Source organism: Polyodon spathula, chromosome 1, assembly GCF_017654505.1.
Source record: "Polyodon spathula isolate WHYD16114869_AA chromosome 1, ASM1765450v1, whole genome shotgun sequence".
Lineage (NCBI taxonomy): Eukaryota > Metazoa > Chordata > Actinopteri > Acipenseriformes > Polyodontidae > Polyodon > Polyodon spathula.
This window is the reverse complement of record NC_054534.1, coordinates 70058205-70080235: the sequence shown is the minus strand read 5'-3', so window position 1 is coordinate 70080235 and position 22031 is coordinate 70058205. Positions and strand designations below refer to the sequence as shown.

General features: G+C 38.7%; 1 protein-coding gene across 1 annotated transcript in view; it reads right to left on the bottom strand.

The window, feature by feature from the left end:
* The window catches only part of LOC121321813 (dickkopf-related protein 2-like), a 31012-nt gene extending 21409 nt beyond the window's left edge, over positions 1 to 9603 (bottom strand). Inside the window, exon 1 of the mRNA XM_041261034.1 lies at positions 8959 to 9603. Coding sequence (XP_041116968.1) covers positions 8959 to 9171 — 213 coding nt within the window. The 5' untranslated portion in view covers positions 9172 to 9603. The remainder of the gene's footprint in view (positions 1 to 8958) is intronic.
* Positions 9604 to 22031: the final 12428 nt, after the last annotated feature.

The following is a 22031-nucleotide window of genomic DNA, read 5'->3' as shown; positions in this document are numbered from 1 at the left end:
AGTGTCTGCTGAGACTTGTCCATTTGACATACAACAAGGCTCTGCCCTTTCCAGAACTGGCCTTTACCATAGACCTAAACTTCTTCGGATTTGAAAAGTTTTGAGGAATACTTTCTAACCACTCCATTTTGTCTTTCCTTAGTAACTAGGTAGTTTATTTCTATAAGTGCGGAAGGCTTTCCAAGCAATGGGTGTACCAAGTTGTTTGGCCTCGCTAAATAATCTATTTTTTACCCTTGTGCTTTTTATAAGTTCAGCAGACAGCCATGGTTTAGAAAATGCAATACATATCAGTTTAATGGAATACAATGTTTTATAATCTGTAAATATCAGTGTCTTAATTTAGCCCAGGAATCCTCAAGATCAGAGAAAAAAACAGATCAGGAATGGCAAATTACTTAACAGTTCCTTAGCAAGACCCCAGTCAGTCATTTTATAGCCCAGATAGAATGATAGATAGAAAGTACTGGAGAAGTTATATGATTAAAACCCAGACACTATGATCAGAACAGCCCAGTGGAGCTTCAGCTGAAATAAATTTAAAAAAAGATTGACATTTGAGATGTAAGCATGGTAAATTAAAGCAGCCCTAGATGCGTTAATATGAGTAGGCTGACTAAGAAGCTGGCACAGACCAAAACATTCTAGGTTATTTAAAAGATATATCGAGTCAAATGATCCATCTAATAAGTTAACATTAAAATCACCAACCAGTAACTACTCACAATCATTGCACATAAAATGTGAAGCCTTATCTAGACTAGAATACAACAATGGCAATGTTAATAATTGTGGGATACTGGTTTTAAATATGAACTAAAGTTGAAATGTTTGATTTGCAATAGCAACAATAACCTACATTAACTCAGAAGGTATCTGCAAAATTACAGCTCACTAAAACTTGGCACAAGGTAACCTCTCCACCACTAAAAATAAAACCCTATCTTTATGATAAGCAGAGTTTGTGTGGTTGACTAAAATAACTTTACAGACGGACAAAAGCAAGGAATTCTGCCTCATTAAGTTAAATGGATACGGTAATTACAATTAAGGCATGATGTCATGAATTACGGAGCTGTCATTTTAAGTACAGTTTGTTAGAGAAAATATATAAACTCAAAACTCACAGCTTAAAAAAAAAACTGATTTCACATTGGAAACATTTTGGGAGCTGCTAAGTGATAAACAAATAAACAAACAAAAAAAGTGCATATTTGTCTGCATGTTATCTGTTTATGTGGGTAAAAGGCTGAAGGATGTTTCAACTAACAGGAAAGTTGGTGGTCTCGGCTCGTGGTTCATTTAAAAATAAAAAAAAAAACCCACCAGGGTGGTAACGTTGCAAACCTTCACTCAACAGAATAGACATGGAGATGCATTATCTTCCTTCTCTAGTACAGCAGGTCAAAGCCACAATATCACATCAGTATGTGAAAGCCTGAGGTTGCTTGTAGACATACAGTCGGTCTGTATAGAGTATATACAGTATGCTGGGGAGCTCTATTGCTGCCTATTTTAATAATTGGCAAATACATTATATAAGAATGCCGACCACCAATGTTTGAAACCCTGAAAGTGGTGCCAACACAGAGGCCTAGCGCAAAGGAGATAATTAATGGTAGCAGAACAAAAAAAGGACTTATATTGAAACCAGTTAAAGGAGCACAAATGTTTTAAGTTTTCTAGGGAAGCTTTGAAGACAACAAGTATAACAAGAACAAGATTTTCAATAAAAAATAAGTCCTGTCTTGTATAAAAACAGTAAATTCTTAGATTTTTAATACTTCCGTCAAAATCACTTTTGAACAGATACTGGATTTTAAAACATTATTCTTCTGAACTATAACTCTAAATAACAATTCATTTCGTTATCTTTGAAGACTGGATTTATTCAAAATGCCAATCAAACCATCTGAGAAGTCAATCAGACAAGCAATCTTTATTTTATATCGTGCCTTTCATAATGGACCACCATCACAAAGCACTTTACAAGATAGTGAGGAACAATGCATAATACATTAAATACAGTGCAATACAGGGCATAACACATTAAATACAAACAGTACAAAAAAATGCAAATACATTAAATACAGTATATTACATTAAATACAGGGCTCGACACTGTGAATCATACATCATACAGAATCATACGAATAAGATGGAGTAAAAACCTAAAATAGCAATTTAGACAACAGCTAACAGATCAGGCTTAAAGAGCAATGAAAGTAAGAGAAAACAAGTGGGTTTTGAGAGTTGATTTGAAGCGAGCGACAGTGGGAGCTGCACGCACTAAAGCTGGGACAGACTTACAAAGAGTTGGGGCCATGAAGCTAAAAGAGCACTCACCGAGTGTGATGCACTTTTGCTTGGGTATAACCAGCAGGCCTGAGTCAGAGGACCTCAGCTTGCGTGTAGGGACATAGCGGGTCAGCAGGTTGGAGAGATACTCTGGACCTGTGTGATGAAGGTCATTGTAGGCAAGCAGGAGAATTTTGAAAGTAATCCTGAACTTTACAGGTAGCCAGTGCAGCTGGGCAAGACAGGGTAATGTGGTCATGTTTTTTACATCTGGTAAGGATCCTAGCAGCAGCATTTTGAACCAGCTGCAATCAGTTTATGGCACGTGATGAAAGCCCACCATTTAGAGAGAGTTACAGAGTCAAGAGGAGATGAATGCATGACAGAGTATCTCTGCATCCGGCAGAGAAAGGTAGCGACGGACCTTTGAGATGTTTCAGAGGTGGTAGAAGGAGGATTTGACTACAGAGGAGATTTTGGCATCAAAGGAGAGGTTACTAGTTGAGTTTTTGATCCTACTAAAAGAAGTTCAGATTTCTTAGTGTTTAGCTGAAGAAATTGGCAGACATCCATGTCTTGGATGCAAGCTGAGAGTCGAATCATGGCAGAGGGACATCCAGGGTCTAGCTTTAGGTAAAGCTTGGTGTCATCAGCATAGGAGTGAAACATGAGTATGTTGGCGGATGAGGTGACCCAGGGGAAGCATGTAGATGTTTAAGAGAAGAGGCCCAAGAACAGATCCTTTAGGGACACAGCAAGTGACAGGGTTTGCGTCAGCACAGCTTCCATCATAGAAAACAGATTGCATGTATCCAGATAGGTAAGAGGGCAGCCAGGAGAGACAGGTTCCAAAGATCCCAGCACATTTCTGAAGGCTGTCAAGAAGAATGCTATGATCTATGGTATCAAAAACAGCAGTTAGGTCAAGGAGGACAAGAACAGAGGGAGCAGCAGCATCAGCATGAAGCAGAAGGTAATTTACAATCTGGAGCTGAACAGTTTTGGTACTGTGATGCGGCCGAAAGCCAGACTGTAGAGACTCAAGCAGATTGTTATCTGTGAGATGTTTCATCAGCTGGCTGGCTACAGCCCTTTCAAGGGTTTTGGATAGAAAAGGAAGATTGGATATGGGATTGAAGTTAGATAAGGCAGCCGGGTCAAGGGAGGGTTCTTTGAGAACTGGCATTACTCGGGCAGTCTTGAGGGCAGCAGGAACCAGGCATGAAGCCAGGGACAGGTTGAGAGTGTGCATATTGGAAGGAGCAAGGTCAGAAGCACAGAGACGGACAAGATTTGTTGGCTAGGGATTAAAGGGCACGTGGAAGAAGTTGATTTCAGCAATAGGTTGGAGACATCAGGACTAGAGAGAGGAGAGAAGGAAGAGAGAGCTGGAGGGGCAATCGGAGGGGAGTCGAGGTGGTCAAGCACTATACTGGGTTCATGGCAGGAGAACCTAGAATAAATGGTGTCGATTTTTTTCCGAAAGAAAGAAGAGTAATCATGGCAGGTAAGAGAGGAGGATGAATGGGAGATGGATTTATCAATGGATGGATTCAGGATTTGATCAATGGTTTTGAAGAGAATATTTGGTTTACCGTGCCCCATGGATATGATTTCAGTGAAGTACTTCACCCTGGCAGCACCAAGTGAACGCCTGCAGCTACCGAGGAGATCACTCTCTGTGAATCGTTAATCCAGACGACCTCCATTTGCTCTCAGACTTGTGGCAGGCAGACTTAAGCAGTCGAAGTTTGAGGGTATACCATGGACAGTTGTGATGTTTCGTCACTGTTCTGGTTGTAAGCAGGGCAACTGTGTCGATGATCTGAGTAAGGGTGGCGTTGTAGAGGGTCACGGCATCATCGCCGAAGATGGAAGAGTACCAGTCAGTGGGGAAGAAGAGACACATTTCAAGAGTATTATAGGATTTGGCAGATTTTGGGGATGGAAGGAAATAACTGTATCAGTAGCAGCTGAAGGTGCGGGAAGATTAATATTGGCAGTGATTAAGAAATGGTCAGAGAGAGAGAGATCCGTCACTCAGAGATTGGAGGTATCAAGATCCTTAGTGATGAGCAGATCCAGGGTGTGTCCATGAGTGTGAGTGGGAACGTTGACAGATTGATAGTCTAAGACAGTCCAGCATTATGACAAAGTTGGTCACTAGAGGGGTAGAAGGCAAATCAACACGGATGTTGAAGTCACTTAGGAATAAAATTTTGTCAGTTGAAGTGCAGATTTGGGAGAGGACTTGCTAAAACTCAGCAATAAAAGTAGAGATATTCTTTGGTGGACGATAGATAACAGCAAGGATGAGAGACTCGGGAGAGGGGAGCTTGATAGCGAGATGCTTAAATGAAGAGAAGGCTGGGAAAGACAGAGTTGAGGCAGCAAGCATAGAGTTAGCAATAACATCAGTGCCCCCACCTCTACCAGTGAGGATTGGCTTGTCAAAGAGCAAGTAGCCATTTGAGGTGGATAGATGTAGAGAGTGCTTATCATTTACAGAGTGCCAGCTTTCAGCTAGACAGAGATGATCAAGATTAGTATCAGTTATGAGTTCGTTGAGAAGCAGAGATTCGTTAGTCAACTAAATTGGGACCTTGCTGTGGAGCACAAATGCTATTCATGATAAAAGGTCACTTTATTTTCCTTTTACCAGCTTTATTGCAGAAAATTGCCTGTAAACATGTTAGTGGATAACTATTAGCAGCTTGCCAGTGATGCACAGGGATTTTTGTTTTTAAAACGCTATTGATCTCTAATGTGTGACCTGATTTTATTGTTTCTGGTCTGCACGGAATTTTAAATGTAATTTTAAGTGTATAGCTAAGGGCACATTGTAAAGTAGTTTTTAGCTCTCTTTTGTCTCCTTGTGTAAATATGTTTAACTAAATGAAATACAAAGTCAAAAAACACTAATCTTAAAATAATCATGAGTTATATCATGATTCTTTCATATAGCTTTCAAACCCTTTACTGGTATTATCTTATATAAAAAATTCAGATGAATAAGACAAGGTTTTACATTCAACCTACTTGTTAGTTTTTGTAACTTTATATTAGAAGTTTGTTTTTGCAAAACAATCTGTTGCAGTAATACGGAAAGTTTATTTTAGTAGTACTACATATTCTATCATTGAGTGTTTTTATAGTTGTTAAAATACAGTGTAAACTTAGCATAGGAATAAATGTGTTGTTAATATAAACCAATTTCCATTTATTTTATTTTCAAAACATGTTTAAAACAGAAACTTTCAATTTATAAAATTGTCTCACAGAATTAATCTGTCATGCATTCTACATCTTAATTGGTACAAGAAACATTCATATTCATATTATTTCGAGTGTAGTATATGCAAACAAATGGTTTCTCTCCGCCCAAGTCTGAATTCTTGTGGAAACTTAGCCCACACCTTGTGGCCATGGGAACGCGAACAGAAATTCTACAGCACATGCTTTCACTTCCCCCCCAAAGAAACAGAAAACCTGGAATGAATCCCTTTGTAAATTGGAGTCTGAAAATATCTCAGTGAAGCAAACGTTATGCTTTGCAGAAGAAGTACCATTTGTTTTAAAATCTATACAGGTTTCTAAGGAACATAAAATGTGTGCCCCAAAATATAAACAAACTGGCCTGTCAATGTATTATTTATTGTAAAATAGAGAATACAAAAGGCTAAGCAATTTATTTTGTTTCAAATTGTATTGCTTTACCCTGCAATTATAATAAATAAATAAATAAATAAATACAACTTTACTATCAACTATATATAAAACAGTTGGTTGTTTTGTAACATCTATTTCAAACCTTTAGGGTAACAGTTACAAAAAATAAACAAGATATATAGACCTTGACACAGATACCATTTACCCCATACATCCAACAATTTAAATATTATGAGCTTTTTAAAAATATAGGATTTAGGTATTTGGTGTTATATGTTATTTATTTCAAGACGCGCATAATCCAATATTTAATTAATCACAAAATAGAAAATTGCAGTGAAGTGCTTTAAACCCCAAACTACAGCAGCAATGTCAATTAATACCAATGATTTTGAGACAATCTTTTGTTGTTGCAATAGAACACCAGCTTGGACTTTGGAAAAAGTTTACCTCTAAAGGGCAGAGACCCCTTGAAATGAATTTGGTGTTATCTTGAGAAAATTAAGGAGTTCAAAGACCATCCCTATTAGTATTTGCTAAATGTCCAATGAATTTAATTTGAAGCTATTAAAGCAATGACATGCAACTCATTTAGACAGTTTATCTACAGCAGCTACATTCAGTTCTGAGTTATGAGGTAGACTCTCTTTACAAAGACCAGTAATAATAATAATAATAATAATAATAATAATAATAATAATAATAATAATAATAATACATTGATGTAAAGTTACAAATACTGTAAGTCTAAACGCCTTAATGTGACTTTCTGAAGTCTATAGTATTGTGGACATTTATCAATATACGTTTAACGTTTATAATAGGCCTAGGGCCCTATTTTGCAACGTTCGCAAACCCCTAAGGCAATCGCAAAACACTTTTGTGAATAGTTAGCGCACCAGAATCAGGCGCATGTGTGGGCAAACAGGCTTTGCCAACATATGTGATACGTTGCATAATTAATAATAATAATAATAATAATAATAATAATAATAATAATAATAATAATAATAATAATATAATTCTACGTGGCTAGACAAAGACAGGAGGAGTAGACATCCCCTAATATTTAGAAATCATCTGTCTTTTCTGAGCCTGTCTGACACACAATGTATGCACCAATTTCGCCTCAACAGACAAACAATCACTGACTGCCATTTATAACTGCATCAGGCTGACCTGGAAGGAGACATGTATATAAAAAGTCTAAGGTACGTGTACCAACACAGAATAAGCATCTCTACTTAAATCGTAAAGGGGGCATATTCTGTCGATGTGCAAGTAGTGTGTGATCTGTGATCCAAACAACTACATCACAAATGTGTATGCAAACTATCGCTGCTCCGCGCATGACTTGTTTATCCGCATTAATTTGCAGGTGGCAGCTGCGTTTCAGCGGCATGACAGTCTGAGAGGCTGGTTGATAGGGGACAACGGGTATCCACTGAAGCGGTGGCTATTGACACCGCTCAACCACACGACCCCTGCCGAACAGAGCTATAAACGTACATTTAAATGTGTTCATACTCTAATTGAGCGAATATTTGGAATCCTCAATATGTGATGCCAATGTTTGGATGTCTGCGGTGGAACACTACAGCACATTCCTCAGGTTAGCAATATCATCCTGGTTTCTTGTGTTTTACACAACATAGCTCTCCGTAATGGATGTTGAACTTACAGAGGAAAGAGTACAAGATGTGTGGGAAGCAGATGCTGAACTTGAAGCACCAGTGTTGGAGTTTGCAGATGCTGCAAGTGCCAGGAAGGTCTGACAAAGCCTTATAGACAGGGGTTCACATAACTAGTATGCAGGTACGCATGCGGACCAATAATAATAATTAAAAAAAAAAAAAAAAAAGCAGACTTAGTTATTGTTGTTTAAGACGCAAATGCGTACCATCGGTATATATATATAGACACACACACACACACACACACACACACACACACACACACACACACACTCAGGAAAGCATTATAATAAATGCAGTGACGGTGCTAACGGTTCGAAGGCGAGCTATGCATGCCTCTCTTGATTCTAAATCCCCCCACCCCCGTGCGCTGCTTGTTTGTCACCTTTTACTGATTACCTGAAAATAAGACTACACCGGTAGTTGTGATTGTGCGAGTAAAACGGTTAGAAATGGAACCAGCATGAACGATTTGTAAGCTACTTTTCCCCCTAGTTTAAGTCTGTATTTTAAATAGGTTTATGTGTAGCTTTTATTTTTGCTGTCGACTATTTGGCTGTCACTGTAGTTGCTGTTCTGTCTCGGATGGGACGCTGTGTTCATTGTTTTTTAGAAAGGGAAACTCGGGAAAGACCAAGCATGGGACAGTGATTTTCTGAAACATTTGCAGCAAGGTGATTCAGTCGTTATCGACATGAGATTTGATGTTGGTGTGTTTCAGTTGTGCATGTGAAATATTTCTCTATGCGCGTCTGATCCAAGTAATTCGATTTGAACCTCACAAACGTACATGTAACTTGGGTCCCAAAAACGCACGATGTTTTAAGTATGCTGTGCTGTAGCCTAAATCACACTAAATTATAGTTAAAGCAAAAGCTAAAAAGGGGTGAACAAACTTTTTGGATACACACATTTATAAGCATATTCTTTTTAATATCAGAAGCATGTCAATGTTATAAAGTGTGTACTAAGTTTATTTTAAGAAGTATAAAAATCCACTTCTGCAAAATATTTACATAACCTTTTGCGTTTAAATTTGACATTGTGAAAAAAAAAAAAACAGACAGATAACACAGACGCGTTCATTAAATACAACATATTAGATTATTTTTTTCTTCATATTTGATGGTTAAAATAACTAAATGTGGGCACTGATCCCTGTTAAAGCCAGAACTCAGGTAGTTAACAAAATACACACATCACAGACTAAACCCAAGCATAGAACGGTATGTTTGAAACTATTTTTTAAAGCTACATCTAGAATCTATTTTTTTGAAAGATAAAACTCAGATCGTACCTGGCCGGGGTTGTTTCTTTTCTTGCTGATGACGCCTACAGGGAAAGTGATGGAACGGTTGGTTGCCTGGGTTGGAACCTGCTCCTGCGGAGATGATTTGATGGAATTCACCTTGGATCCAGGGCCGTCAGCCCTTTGAAAATGTCCCATTCTCAAGACTGCAGCCAGTAAAAGCAAGAAACACGAGCCCCTAGTCCACACCAGCAGCAACATTTTCAACACCAAAATTAACAGCAAAACAGGCACAAAAAAAAAAAAAAAAAAAATGCTACCAGTAAAGGCAATGGAGTAATTTGCGGAAACCAAAAGATGCAAACTTTGAAACTATGAACTTATATAAACTGCTTCTCTGACGAATTAATTTTAAAAAATGTATATATATATGTTACACCTATATGACTAGATAACATACTTAAATTATACCCACTGCCTCTTATTCAGAACAAGCAAACAAACAAAAAAAAACATTCTTGAAGAAATATAATGAAAAAGCAAGGTCACTGTTAGTTTAGGACCTCAAACTCGCGTCAATATCTGGATGTTATTCTAAGATCTGTCTCTAGCAAAATGTCCTGTATTAAGCGAGGCAGAGTCTGGTATTTTATGAGCTCAGATCCCTTCTTATAGCTTTCACAATGGGATTGTTTCCTCCGCCCCCATCAAGAGTTGACAGAGAGTGAAACTGGGTCTCCTAATTTCTATACGAGTAAGATATCGTATCAGGCTAGTACTAGGTCGACGCCAAGATCATAGAAGTAGCGTTTCAAACGTTGCTCACACTATTTGGTCGTATTACCTGTCGCTTTCCTCATTGAACTTTTAGAAACATGGCAGTTGTAATTTATGCTGTGTATTTAGACATAGGCTGCTCGCAGTATCTTTGACATTGTTTCTGATCAATACATTATACAGTGAAACGCTTAAAGAGGGAGGATATGTGACAGACCTTCCAAATATTCCAATAACACTGTCTTCTGCTGAGAGATTGTACCAAGGTGAGGCGGGGTTTTGCCAAGTTGCTATAAGCTGTCAACGTTTTTGTTTTTAGATACGAGCATTTCTTTGATTTGCAATTGTCAGTCCTTTTCATTCTCTTCGAGGAAAACTTTACACGGTTGTTAATTAAAAAAAAAAAAAAATGTAGTTGCTGTTTCGGCAGATAGCATTGCTGATGTTCCTGCCCGGTTTGTCTCCTAACACAACTCACAATTTCCCTTAATAATTAGGCTCATTCCATTCCATTACATTTCGTTTTTTTTTTTTTTTTTTTTTTTTTTTTTTTTTTTTTAATGTGTCGCATGTTCTATTTCTGCTTTATTCAGAACGATTATGCAGATGCGATTTCCAAGACAATTCCAAATCAATTTTCAGGCATGGGGGTACAATTTGCTGGCCGTATTGAAACTCGATACCAACTACGATTCGACTGGAATATAGAAAAAAAAGCATCTGATCTTGTGCGGCTCGCACTTCAGCAGCACATTGTAATCTCTGAACGTCCATTACCAGACGCTGACATCCGAAACCACTGGGGACAACTTTGATAAAACGTTCTATATCCTATATCTTTATTTCTTTAACAACCCCCCTTTAATATAACACGGTTGTATTGGCAACTATTCAGGCCTAAAAAGTAACAAGATCATGAATCTTTTTTTATATACTTGTACATACTATCCCCCTATGAGAAATAATAAAGACATTGCAAATATACATTTAGATCTAATCTCATTATGAAAAATGTAGACCTTTTAGAGGGGCCACCGTTTAGACACATACTTTTAAACAAGAACAAAGACGCTCTGTCTCTTCAGCTGAGAACAAAAGTCTGGATGCTTCTGTACACAAGTCTATGGAAGCAATATTATCCTCGGAGGCTTCTGACAGTATCTCAAGAATAAGATTCTGATTATCAACAGCACATTTGGTCACTTCAAAACGGCTTGACCAGGGAATTTCTAGCAATCTCTTTAGTGAAGCGCCATTGTACTTTTGAGTATTGTAGTGCCGATGAAAGAATGCATACAGAGAACTACAAAGATCAAAAAATCTCTTTGCACGTGGTTCACTTTGAATTGCATGCACTACTGCTAAGTGCAGCTGATGGTTATAGCAATGCATGTACGGTATGTGCCTTCCTAGTTTTCCTCACAACAAAGCCTGCACACCTCCATTAACCCCACTCATCACTGATGCACTATCGTAACACTGACCGATGATGTTGTCAGCATTAAAACCTAATTCAGAGAGGTGTCGAACTATTTGAGTTGTAATGTATTCTGCATCCAACTGATGCAATTCAAGCAAGCCAATCAGATGCTCCTCAGGTATTGAATCAGTACAAATCTTACCATGCTGACATGTTTTCTACATTGCACTTCTAAATGCTGACCAAACACACCTCTGCCTGGATATGATTGTAAGACAGGCTGGCTAGGAGTATCTCTATTAAGATCCTCAACTGTTGTACTAGGAGAATAAGAAGCAATGGCATATTTTATGTTACTTTCCTCCACTGGACTTTTATTGTCAGTTCTACAACTAGCATTGTGAGGCACAGGCGCTTTATTTTGTCAAATAAGAAACCAATCCATTGTGATGCAGCAGAACTACAGTAAGGAGCCTCAGAAGTAAATAAAACTCAATGTACGCAGATATAACTAAATAAAAATTAATGGATGGCAAAAAAAAAAACTTCCTTGGCAGTCTAACTTTTTTAACTGTATTCAGCACTTCTCTTCCCCCCCCCCACACACACACACTCTCTTCATTTTAATGCCTTCTTAAACCGGATGTAAACTTAAACTGAGTATATATTTAATAATGTGACGTGCTTTACAAGTACTGTATGTATATTCAAGCCTATTTAATTAAATAGAAAATGTAAAAATGCATAGATGAAGTTAGAAAGTGAAATGGAAGATGATATATGCACTTGTCCCACCCAACTCCACTCTCTTAGAGGGGGGGGGGGGGGGGGGGGGGGGTGAATTGCGCAAAGTGATATTTGGGAGGGCTGGCACGGGCCCTATAGTTAACCCAATTATAAGATTTGCAGTATCTATCTATCTATATTATATTAAGAAACTACATCACATATTTAACACACTGTAAGGTAAAACAATAATAATAATAATAATAATAATAATAATAATAATTATTATTATTATTATTATTACATTTGATGAGTCAATGTAAAAATCATTGATACTGGTTTACAAACCAGGCAGGTAATATTATATTATGTCCTGATTGAGGTGGGACGGTTCTGGAACTGTAAACAAGATAGTTATGTTCACTGATGTAAGGAACAATCAGCAAATATAGTTATCTTAACAATATATAGTGGAATTGTTTTATATAGAATTAAATACAGGTAGGGGCATCTGATTTTCTGTTTTAGTAAGATTGTATGTATGTGATATAATTTCCTTCCTGTTAATATTAGAATTGTTTTTTTTGTTTTCTCAGTGTATTTAATTTGTTAAGAAGAGGAAGTATTTTTTGATATCGTAGCATAGGGGATATGATGTTATTATTCTGAGATAAAATACATTGATTAAGATGCACTTGTTTGCTCTTTTTAACAACAGGTGATTCATGTATTCAGTGTAGTCATTGTTGTTGCTTACAATAAAGGAAATGTTTGTTTTGAAAGATAAAACGTTTTTTTGCAAGGCACACAATAACAATAACATTGACATATTTTCTATGGGATTGCGTTATTTATTTTGGTTCACCCAGAAAAGCACATCCGCTTTATACTGATAGCAATATTTTATTAGTTTAAATAATTTTAGCTGCCCTATAAAAATAAAACAAGTCCCTAGTTTATCTTTCTCTATGTGGATAACATTGCTTTTGTAATTATTAAAAATGTTGATGGGGTATATATCCTATAGTAGATGTATAGTAGTTGGCAACAAACCGAAAGGGCCAGATTAAGATAATACAATCATGGGTAATCATTCAAAAGATCAAATGACATAATTTACAGTCAGGGTTAACAAACCTATCAAACCTGCACAAAGCAAACTAATGATAATATCTAAACTAAAGCAGTCATAACAATAATGCAATACACACATATGAAATACCAGTCTATGATTTAGACAGAAAGTAAAAGGCTAATGTAACTTATTACGCAATAACTTCCACAATGTAATGTGGTTTCATATTGGTTTTATTTCCTTTCTGTTATTGCAGAGGAAAACCTGGACAGTTTATAAACGATTTCCATTACATGAGAGTAGATGTTAACTTCATGCTAATTTGAACTCGGCTCTCACCAAGATAAGCACCAACTAAGACGTAGCTTTGCAATAAACTAATGTGATCCATCTGCATCTCCATCCATTTGCGTTGTTTTCTATCTGATGATGAAGATATCTGTCTGGTGTTGATGGCTGAAGTGTAATGCTGGCTCCAGGGATCAGCTCATTTTGTCTCCCAAGCACATCAGCACACACGACGGCTGCAATGCTGGCTCGGGGAATCAACCCAGTGCGGTCTCCCCAGCGCATCAGCATGACAACCTTCTGGATTGAGCTAAGTAGGGTACATCTCTGGGGTCTTCAAGTGGGCACCTTCCATCCTCGGTGTTTCGTTGACTAGCCCACGACACCTCAAGAGGGCTCCAGTGATTCTGGCATCCCAGCATCACCCCCCTCTATCCCCCACTCAGCTCAGTCCAGTTTACTTACCTGTACATCAGCGTTGCTTTCTTTCTATTGTGCTTCAGATCCCCATCTAGAATCTTTCTGTCTCAACCACAGCCAGTTGCTGCTCCTTTCTGCTGCTTCAGATAAGTTCTTCACTGTGCGACGCAACTCTTGGTCACTGAACCCGACATCTCTGAGAAACCGGGTTGTAGAGTGTGCCACAAATCCCACCTCCACTGAGTAAACTCGGACTCTCTATCCTCGCTGTTACGCTTCAGCAGCTAGTTGAGCACACTGAAGTTTCTTCCTCTCATATGCCTCATCCACAGCATCTTCCCATGGCACTGTTAACTATACCAGATGAACAAGGCGTGCCGATCCAGACCACAAGACAATGTCTGGTCGAAGGTTAGTGGTGGCAATCTCAGGTGGAAAAATAAGCCGCTGACCAACATCTGCCAGCATCTTCCAGTCTAGCAGTTTCCAGTTGTTCCAGGCTTGGTTTTAACACCATTTCTTGGTGGTTGCTCTCCTGGACGGAGGAATATTGTCTTTTGTGTGTAATGCTTTGATGGAACTGGTGGCAACTTATTGGTCAGGTTACGCTTGTCTTCCGATGCTAAGGCCAAACATCGCAGCACCTGGTCATGGCGCCAAGTAAACCGTCCTTGGCTAAGACCCACCTTACATCCTGTCAAAATGTGCCTTAATGTTGCAGGTGATGAGCACAAAGGACATGAGGGATTCTCACCCACCCAGAGGTTTAGGTTCTTTGGTGATGGGAGAACATCATATGTTGATCTGATGAGTAAAGTGATCCTGCTGTGTTCCATAGGTCTTGCCAGCTGATCTTGCGTTGTTCCAAACTCTCCCATCTCATCCATTCTCGCTCCTTGGCCTGGGAAATGACCTTTACACACCTGATCCCCTCCTCCTGCTTTTGCACCTCATTGACTACTAGCTTCCTCCGTTGAGCTGGGGTTGCCTTGTGCCATGTAGGAGGAGCTGAACTGAGACCAAAACCTCCTTTTCCATGCTGAACTTGCCCCATAATATCTCCGATTTGAAGGGCAGCTTTAGCATCTTCCACAGCTTTCTTTGCTGCCCATTTTTTTCCAGTTTTCAGCACAGGTGCTGCATCCCTTATACATTTGTCACGTTAATCTGCTAATGTAATTTCCAGTCGGACTTTGGCGCACTTAAACTCCTCAGTTAGAGCGGAGATTGGTACCTGCAGTATTTCTTTACCATAAAGTCCCACTATATAGTATACATACACTCAGTCCCCTCTGATCTGTAGACTTGTGTAACCTTTTTCAGTACTGGAAACATCAAAATAATAATAATAATAAAAATAATAATAATAATAGTAATACAGTAGAACCCCAGAGTTATGAACACTAAAGTTATGAACAAACTGGTCTACCGAACACCCCACTTACAACTGGAAGTATGCAATCAGTCAACCATGCTTGCAATGCAACCACAAAGTCAGGGCCAGATTAACCTATATGCAAATTACGCTATAGCATAGGGACCCCAGCAGAATTTGGGATCCCGTGAGGTTGCCGTTTATTTGGGACATTTTACAAAAACTGCATGCAGGTGGACGGGCCCACACACACACAGGAAGAGAGGCGCACAGAAGCGTGCTTTTGGTTAATTTTATTATTTTATGAAGGCTAGGTATTTCTTTCTTGATTACAGCACACCTGGTCTCTGAGTCTATCACGCAAGCAGCTTCCTGCTAGAAATGTACAATACCAAATGCCCCATGTCCTCTACCTCCTGGGAGAGATCCGTCCCTATTCCTATTACGTCAGATGCATCAGTCTGCAGGAAAAAATGCATGAATCAGGCTCAATTTACGTATTCATTTATTTCAGTTTTAGGGCTAATTTAAAAACCTGTGCTGTCTCAAATGTGCACAGAATGTCTCTTCACATTTTAAAAACTTTCCTTTTTCACTTGGGGGTTGGAATTTAAAAAAAAAAGGCTGGTAAAGGTCAACGTGTACAATGCGGAAGAATGAAGGAAATTCAAATGTGGATGTCTGCAGCCAGCAAGAATGGTTTAAGTCCATAGTGTTTGTTTCTCTCACTACAAAAAAAGAAGGACAGAAAAGTATTCCCCCTTTTTTTGTTAAACTACATTGTTTTGTTCTATTGAATGCAATGCTACTACTGGTCTGTAGAAGATATCTACGAAAAGGTTTTGAAAAAAATTAAAATAAACATTATTTTTGTTTTGCTGCTATTGTATGTATTAGCTGGTGGACTTTCTGGTAAACTAACAAAAACACTGACCCATTAATCTCAGTGGATGTTATTAAGCACTTGCTAATGCTTTTTCACCTTACTGCCTGGGACTGAAGCTTTTTTTGATGTCTGTGAACCATATTGCATAATTTTGTGTGCTATGTTCCCACGGATGTTTGAATTTTAATTAAAAGGAACATTATCAACAGTAAGATTTAATTATTATCATTTGCATGTGATTTCTATCTATGGTACAAGGCAATAAAGGCATACACAGTTTAACAGGCCCCATGCCCAACAATGATTAAGGGAGAAAAAAGCCTACATAAACTGCTCAGATAAGTTATCTAATTGAATTCAAAGACGCTTTCTCATTATTATTGATTTGTGTTGCAAACATGCGGAAATTGAAAACCAAGAAAACTCCCCAGACACACTTGGCTGTTCAGCGGCCCAGGTCAGACAATCTCAGAGCAAGCTACTCCAGCAGCCAGCGCATCAGGTTAGCAGGCAGCCTCTCCAGTCAGCGAAACCTAGCAAGAACATTCTCGCATTTTCAATGAAATAAAAGCATTTATGCAACCATTCACAGATACCTTATCACCAGTCAATACCAAACTTAGCAATTTGGTTAAACGGGTGCCCAACATCGAGCAAGAGAAGGTTCTACAGTTTCAGTATTTTCCTCCATTCCTGCCATAAATGCAGCTGCTGCAGCAGCTACCGTCATTTCTGGTTTTATACCAACCCTGGTCCCTACAGTAGAGCCTCCAGTCTATGACCTTACATCTGCAACAGCATATGATTCCGCCACCTCAACCGCTGCCTGACATCACTGAATATCCTTGCAGATTCGCCGCAGCATAATTGAGGTAAGGACATTAACCCTTTGCAGTCCATTTATTCAGTGCCTGTCAGGCACGTCGGGTCTAATTTATTTTCACGCGTGCTGTTTATTTTGCATGCGCTGTATTTTATATTTGCTGTTTAAAAGTAATGTTATTCAATGTAAAACAGGTTTAAAAGGTACTGCATATCAACAGGACATTCAGTACTGCATCTCCAGCCCCGCCCCACCCGTTGTTTGCTGTATTTATCACATACCTCTTCATAGTCGTGCATACTGATAAATCATCTCCTGATCATTTGTTTTATCACCAAACTCCTCAATAATGTGATTCAAGACATATATTTTATTACTATAACATCTCATAAAGCTTGGCAAATGTCAGTGATATTCTTTGAGCGCTGGATGCAGAAGCAGCTATCTGTCTTCTTTGTATATGTCCATGTTATTTCAGTGGTGAAGGGGCTATGTGTATTTATAAGATCCGCCCCCTTTTCTCGGCTTCCCTCGGCTCCCATCGGTCTCACTCGGCATTGAAAGGTTTTCTCTACTTTTTATGGAGAAAAAATGACTAGAGACCTGTGCTTGACGACTTTTTGACTCAGACCTGAAGGGGGAAATTGTAGTGTTGGACCTGGTCCGACATAGGCCTGCAAAGAATTAATCTTGTTTCTTTATTAATGGCTACATCAGAGTTTCTGGAGGATGGTGACTGGGGAGACTTAATAGGCCACTGAAATACTGGGACCCCAAATCTGGTAGATTTCGTCCTTGCCTTTGCTATATACAGAGATTTGCTATGATCAGTATATCCAAATTGCAGACAAGAATCGGATTCTTATGAATTATACATAGTTGAGCTGTCTGTCAGATATGAAGGGACCATGTTTTTTGATTACCACAAATCATTTTCAGCAAAAACCACAGCTATTCTGGCAACAGATAACCACATCATCGACTGGGCACAACCTGATTTAGACCTATTCTACAGGATTTTCAGCGGTCTCAGAGCCAATGCTTACAGGATCTGCAGTCCTACTAGCCACTCAACCTCTCTTTGCCAGAAAGCTGCATTAGCCTCAACCTCCACCAGATCAACAATCTGCATCACTCCTCCCCGTTTTTCTAACAGAATCTCGATCCCCAACTCCACCCATTCTTCTGCACTGGCTCCTTCCACCAGATCCTCTTATTCCACCGGCTGGTTCATCTATTTGACTTTCTGCTCTCAAAGCAGGATTAAGTCAACCCCATTCAACCAGGTCTGGATTATGGCTTTTGTAGTACACACAAATGACTTTTTACACCTTGCACCAGCTACAATCAAATCCTATCCGGCAGGAATACAATACCAGTTTCACTTGATGTCCATTACCTCCCCAACTCTCCTATCAATATCAGCTGTCTGTCTCCTCCTGCATGGAATCTCTAATAGTCTCCAACCCCTTCTCCTTCTCGCCTGCCTATATATATATATATATATATATATATATATATATATATATATATATATATATATATATATATATATATATATTCTGAGCAATTTGATTTCAATTCTCCATCAAGGCTGATTCTCTACATCTAATGACCTAACAATGGAAACTATATGTCTAACTGCATTTTTGTTTTTTTTAAGATGCTCAGAATATGCAGTTCCTTCTATTGCAGAGATCTCATGCAGATTCCCACTTTATCCTCTTCCTGCGTATTTTGAAAATGGATCAGCTTCAGCGAGATCAGTTTATTCAGCTATCAAAAATTCACTCTCCTCTATGCCCTTTTGCTTCATTCAGAAATATATCGCAGAACACAAACCTATTTCAAATTCTGACCCCCTGTTCATGGATTCAAGCTGGACGGTTATATCCAGACATTGGTTCACATCTCATCTGTTTATGTTGGTTTCCAGAGCAGGACTTCCCCTTCAATTCTATACTCCTCATTCATTCAGAATCAGGGCAGCCACATCAGCAGCAAGAGCAAAGATTAACCAGCATCTAATTAAAAATATGGGGCTCTGGACCTCATCAGCAGTGGAATCATACATACGTTCTTCCCCATCTAAGAAATCTACTTCACAACATTTTTGCTAGTTTGTTAGAAGTGAGGCTGACCCTTCCACCAGCACCATCAAAGAGCCGGGGGTCCATCCTTTGGGGGGTTAGTGATCTCACTTTCTCCAACCCTTGGTTAAGCTCTGCTTCCTTTACCTCAGCAGGAGAGTTCTCCATGAGTCAGAATGAACCCCCAGCCAAACCCAACCTTTTAGCATCTCATGATCTATCACTACCCTCACAGGAGCTAAGCTTATTCTTGCTAAACCTCTTCTCATTTCAGGATCTTTGGGGGTGCATCTCCATCCCAGTGAGGCCTGCATTTACAACTGTATTGTCATATTTTCTACATTTTCTTTATATTTTCAAATTAATAAATCGAAATCCAGTTAGTAAAAAGAGACCCGGGTAGTGTCAGGTAATTTAAAACCCAGGTTTTATCCAGGTTTTCGGGTACCGAGCTGAAATCTAATATACGTATAAATTAAAACACTATTAATAATACATTTGAAATTACATATTAGTTACAGTGGGGTTTCCACTGAATTGAAGTGATTTCTAAGGCTTTGAAACCGGTGGTTGATGCTCATCTCGGAGAGTTCAGGTCTATCCATCTTTCACTAGATTGTACCCAATGCAAAGTCCATACACTGCCATGAATTGGAGATGAATGGCAGATGTCTTTTAATTGCATAATTTATTACACATACTATTTTCTTTAAATCCATTGGTTCTCATTTCATTTTTAGCGACCTGATTGGCCAAATTAGTACGTGTAGTAATTAGAATTACAACATGTACTAAAGTCAAATGAGAAAGTGTACTAAATATTTGAAACGCTTACTAAATAAAGCATTTTTTGAACCAGAGCTTCTTCCTTAATTTTATGTATTCTGATTGGTCCAAATCAATATGTGTACAATGTGTGCATTTTTGACCCAGGTGCACTATTGGATGTATACAAATTCTGTTATAAGTTTTACAAATGATAGGTTGTTGAGTGACTGCAAGTAAGATGTCAGGACTGATTTTGCTGAAGGAACCAATACAAAATATTTTCTTCCAGGGTTATCGTATTTTAAATTCTGATTATTCTGTTTGAGATGTTTTACAGGTGCATAAGATTAGCCTATCGGTATGCAGTGCATTATCATAATGAGCAGCACAGTACCTTTCAGTCAATAGGTGGCACCGTTGTATGCATGCAGGTAGATACAGTACAACACATAATGTGTTTTTTTTTTGCTATTTCACGGGGCTGGAACAATGACTCAGTGGGGAGGGGAGTATGGAGGCAGCTGGAAACACAGACACAAAGTGAATGCTCAGACTGGATAATAGGGCATGTAATTTAGTAAGTGTGAGTCCTCTCCCACCTCCTGAACCTTACCAAGGTCACTGGGATAGCAGCAGTTCACAGAAAACATTAAGCTAAATAGGAGAAATTTACAAAAACATGTTTTCTAATACTTTTTTTCACATCAAACTTTTACATTTAAAAAAAATATATATACTAAACTATTATACTCAGACCTACATTCATTTGTTCATTAAACACCTTTAGTTTAAGCAATATGGGACATGTCAATGTTTCTTGTCTTAGGTGCATTGAAAGGCACAGTTCTCTAATCATGGGCACTGAAAAGGTTAGTAGGCACAAGAAGCAAAGCCAAATACAGATGCATTTTATTGTATTTACTGATTTATGTAAACATGTTAATTGTTAAGTAAAATAAAATATTATGGTAACACTGATTTCCTCAAAATATTGTTTATCAAAACATCAAGTAAAAATAGCATTATGTACAAATGTGGGAGAAGTACAGGCGTGGAAAAGTACAGAGCAGTTTCGAAGCAGTTTGAAAAGCAGGTTGACGGTTGCAAAAGAAACTAAACTTAAAAAAAAAAACCCTCAACATGGTCTTCAAGCCAGTAATCTGTGACACCTGCTTGATGTGGGAAATCCCAGAAAACCCAGCGGAGCTAAACCAAGTGTGCGTAAAGTGCCGCGCGATCCAGGATTTGCATAAACTAGTAAGTATGCTAGAAATGGAGCTGGAAGAAGTGAGACAGCAACAGGATCTTGAGGAACTGGCACACCCACAATTCATGGAAGTCTGCATCACCCCTAACAGACTGAAAGCCACCAGGGAGATAGAAGGTCAGAACAGCTGGGTTCAGGTAGGCACAAGCAGGGAAAAAAAGAAACTTCGTCAAACACAACCACCAGAAATCAAAACAACCAACAAACTTGAGTCACTTCAGAATTTTGATGAGCAGAACCAACAACAAGAGAATGAAAGGAACAACATCCAGGACCCTATTGACAGTGGTGACCAGACAGCAAAAAGAAGGGAGGTCATGATTGTTGGGGACTCCATATTGAGAAACACAGCAAGTTCAATTCGCAGTTTGGACCCCCCTACTACAACAGTGTGCTGCCTTCCGGGAGCCTCGGTCAAGCACATCACTGAGAACGTGGACAGGCTCCTAGAACGAACAGGAGACGACCCGGTAGTAGTCATCCACATCGGTACAAACAACATTGGAAGAGACAGACCAAAATCCCTGCAAAACAAATTCAGAGAGCTAGGAAGGAAATTAAAAGAGAAAAACAAAACTGTGGTATTTTCTGGTATACTACCGGCACCTTGCAAAGGACCATGTGGACAGCTGGAAATAATTAATCAAAATGCATGGCTGAAGACGTGGTGCACACGGGAAGGCTTCACCTATCTTGATCATTGGACCACATTCTACCACGAGGACTATCTGTATAGACAGGACGGACTGCACTTAAATAACAAGGGAACCAGTCTACTTGGAGAAAAAATCCTTGAGCAAGTTCAGAAGCATTTAAACTAGAAAGGAAGGGTGGAGAAATCAACAAAAAAACAGAAGGGAGACCGCATCAAAACAAAAACAACAACTCAGGTAAGACAACTATTAAATGTATTTATCTAAATGCTAGAAGTATCAGAAACAAAATTCTAGAACTTGAAGCTACTGCACTAACAAGTAACTATGATGTGATAGGTGTTACAGAAACTTGGTTGAAAAAAACTGAACCAGGTAACTACAGACCAGTAAGCCTGACTTCTATTATATGCAAACTTATGAAAACTATAATAAGATCCAAAATGGAAAATTACCTTTATGGTAACAGGGTCCTGAGAGACAGTCAACATGGTTTTAGGAAAGGGAGATCGTGTCTAACTAACTTGCTTGATTTTTTTGAGGATGCAACATC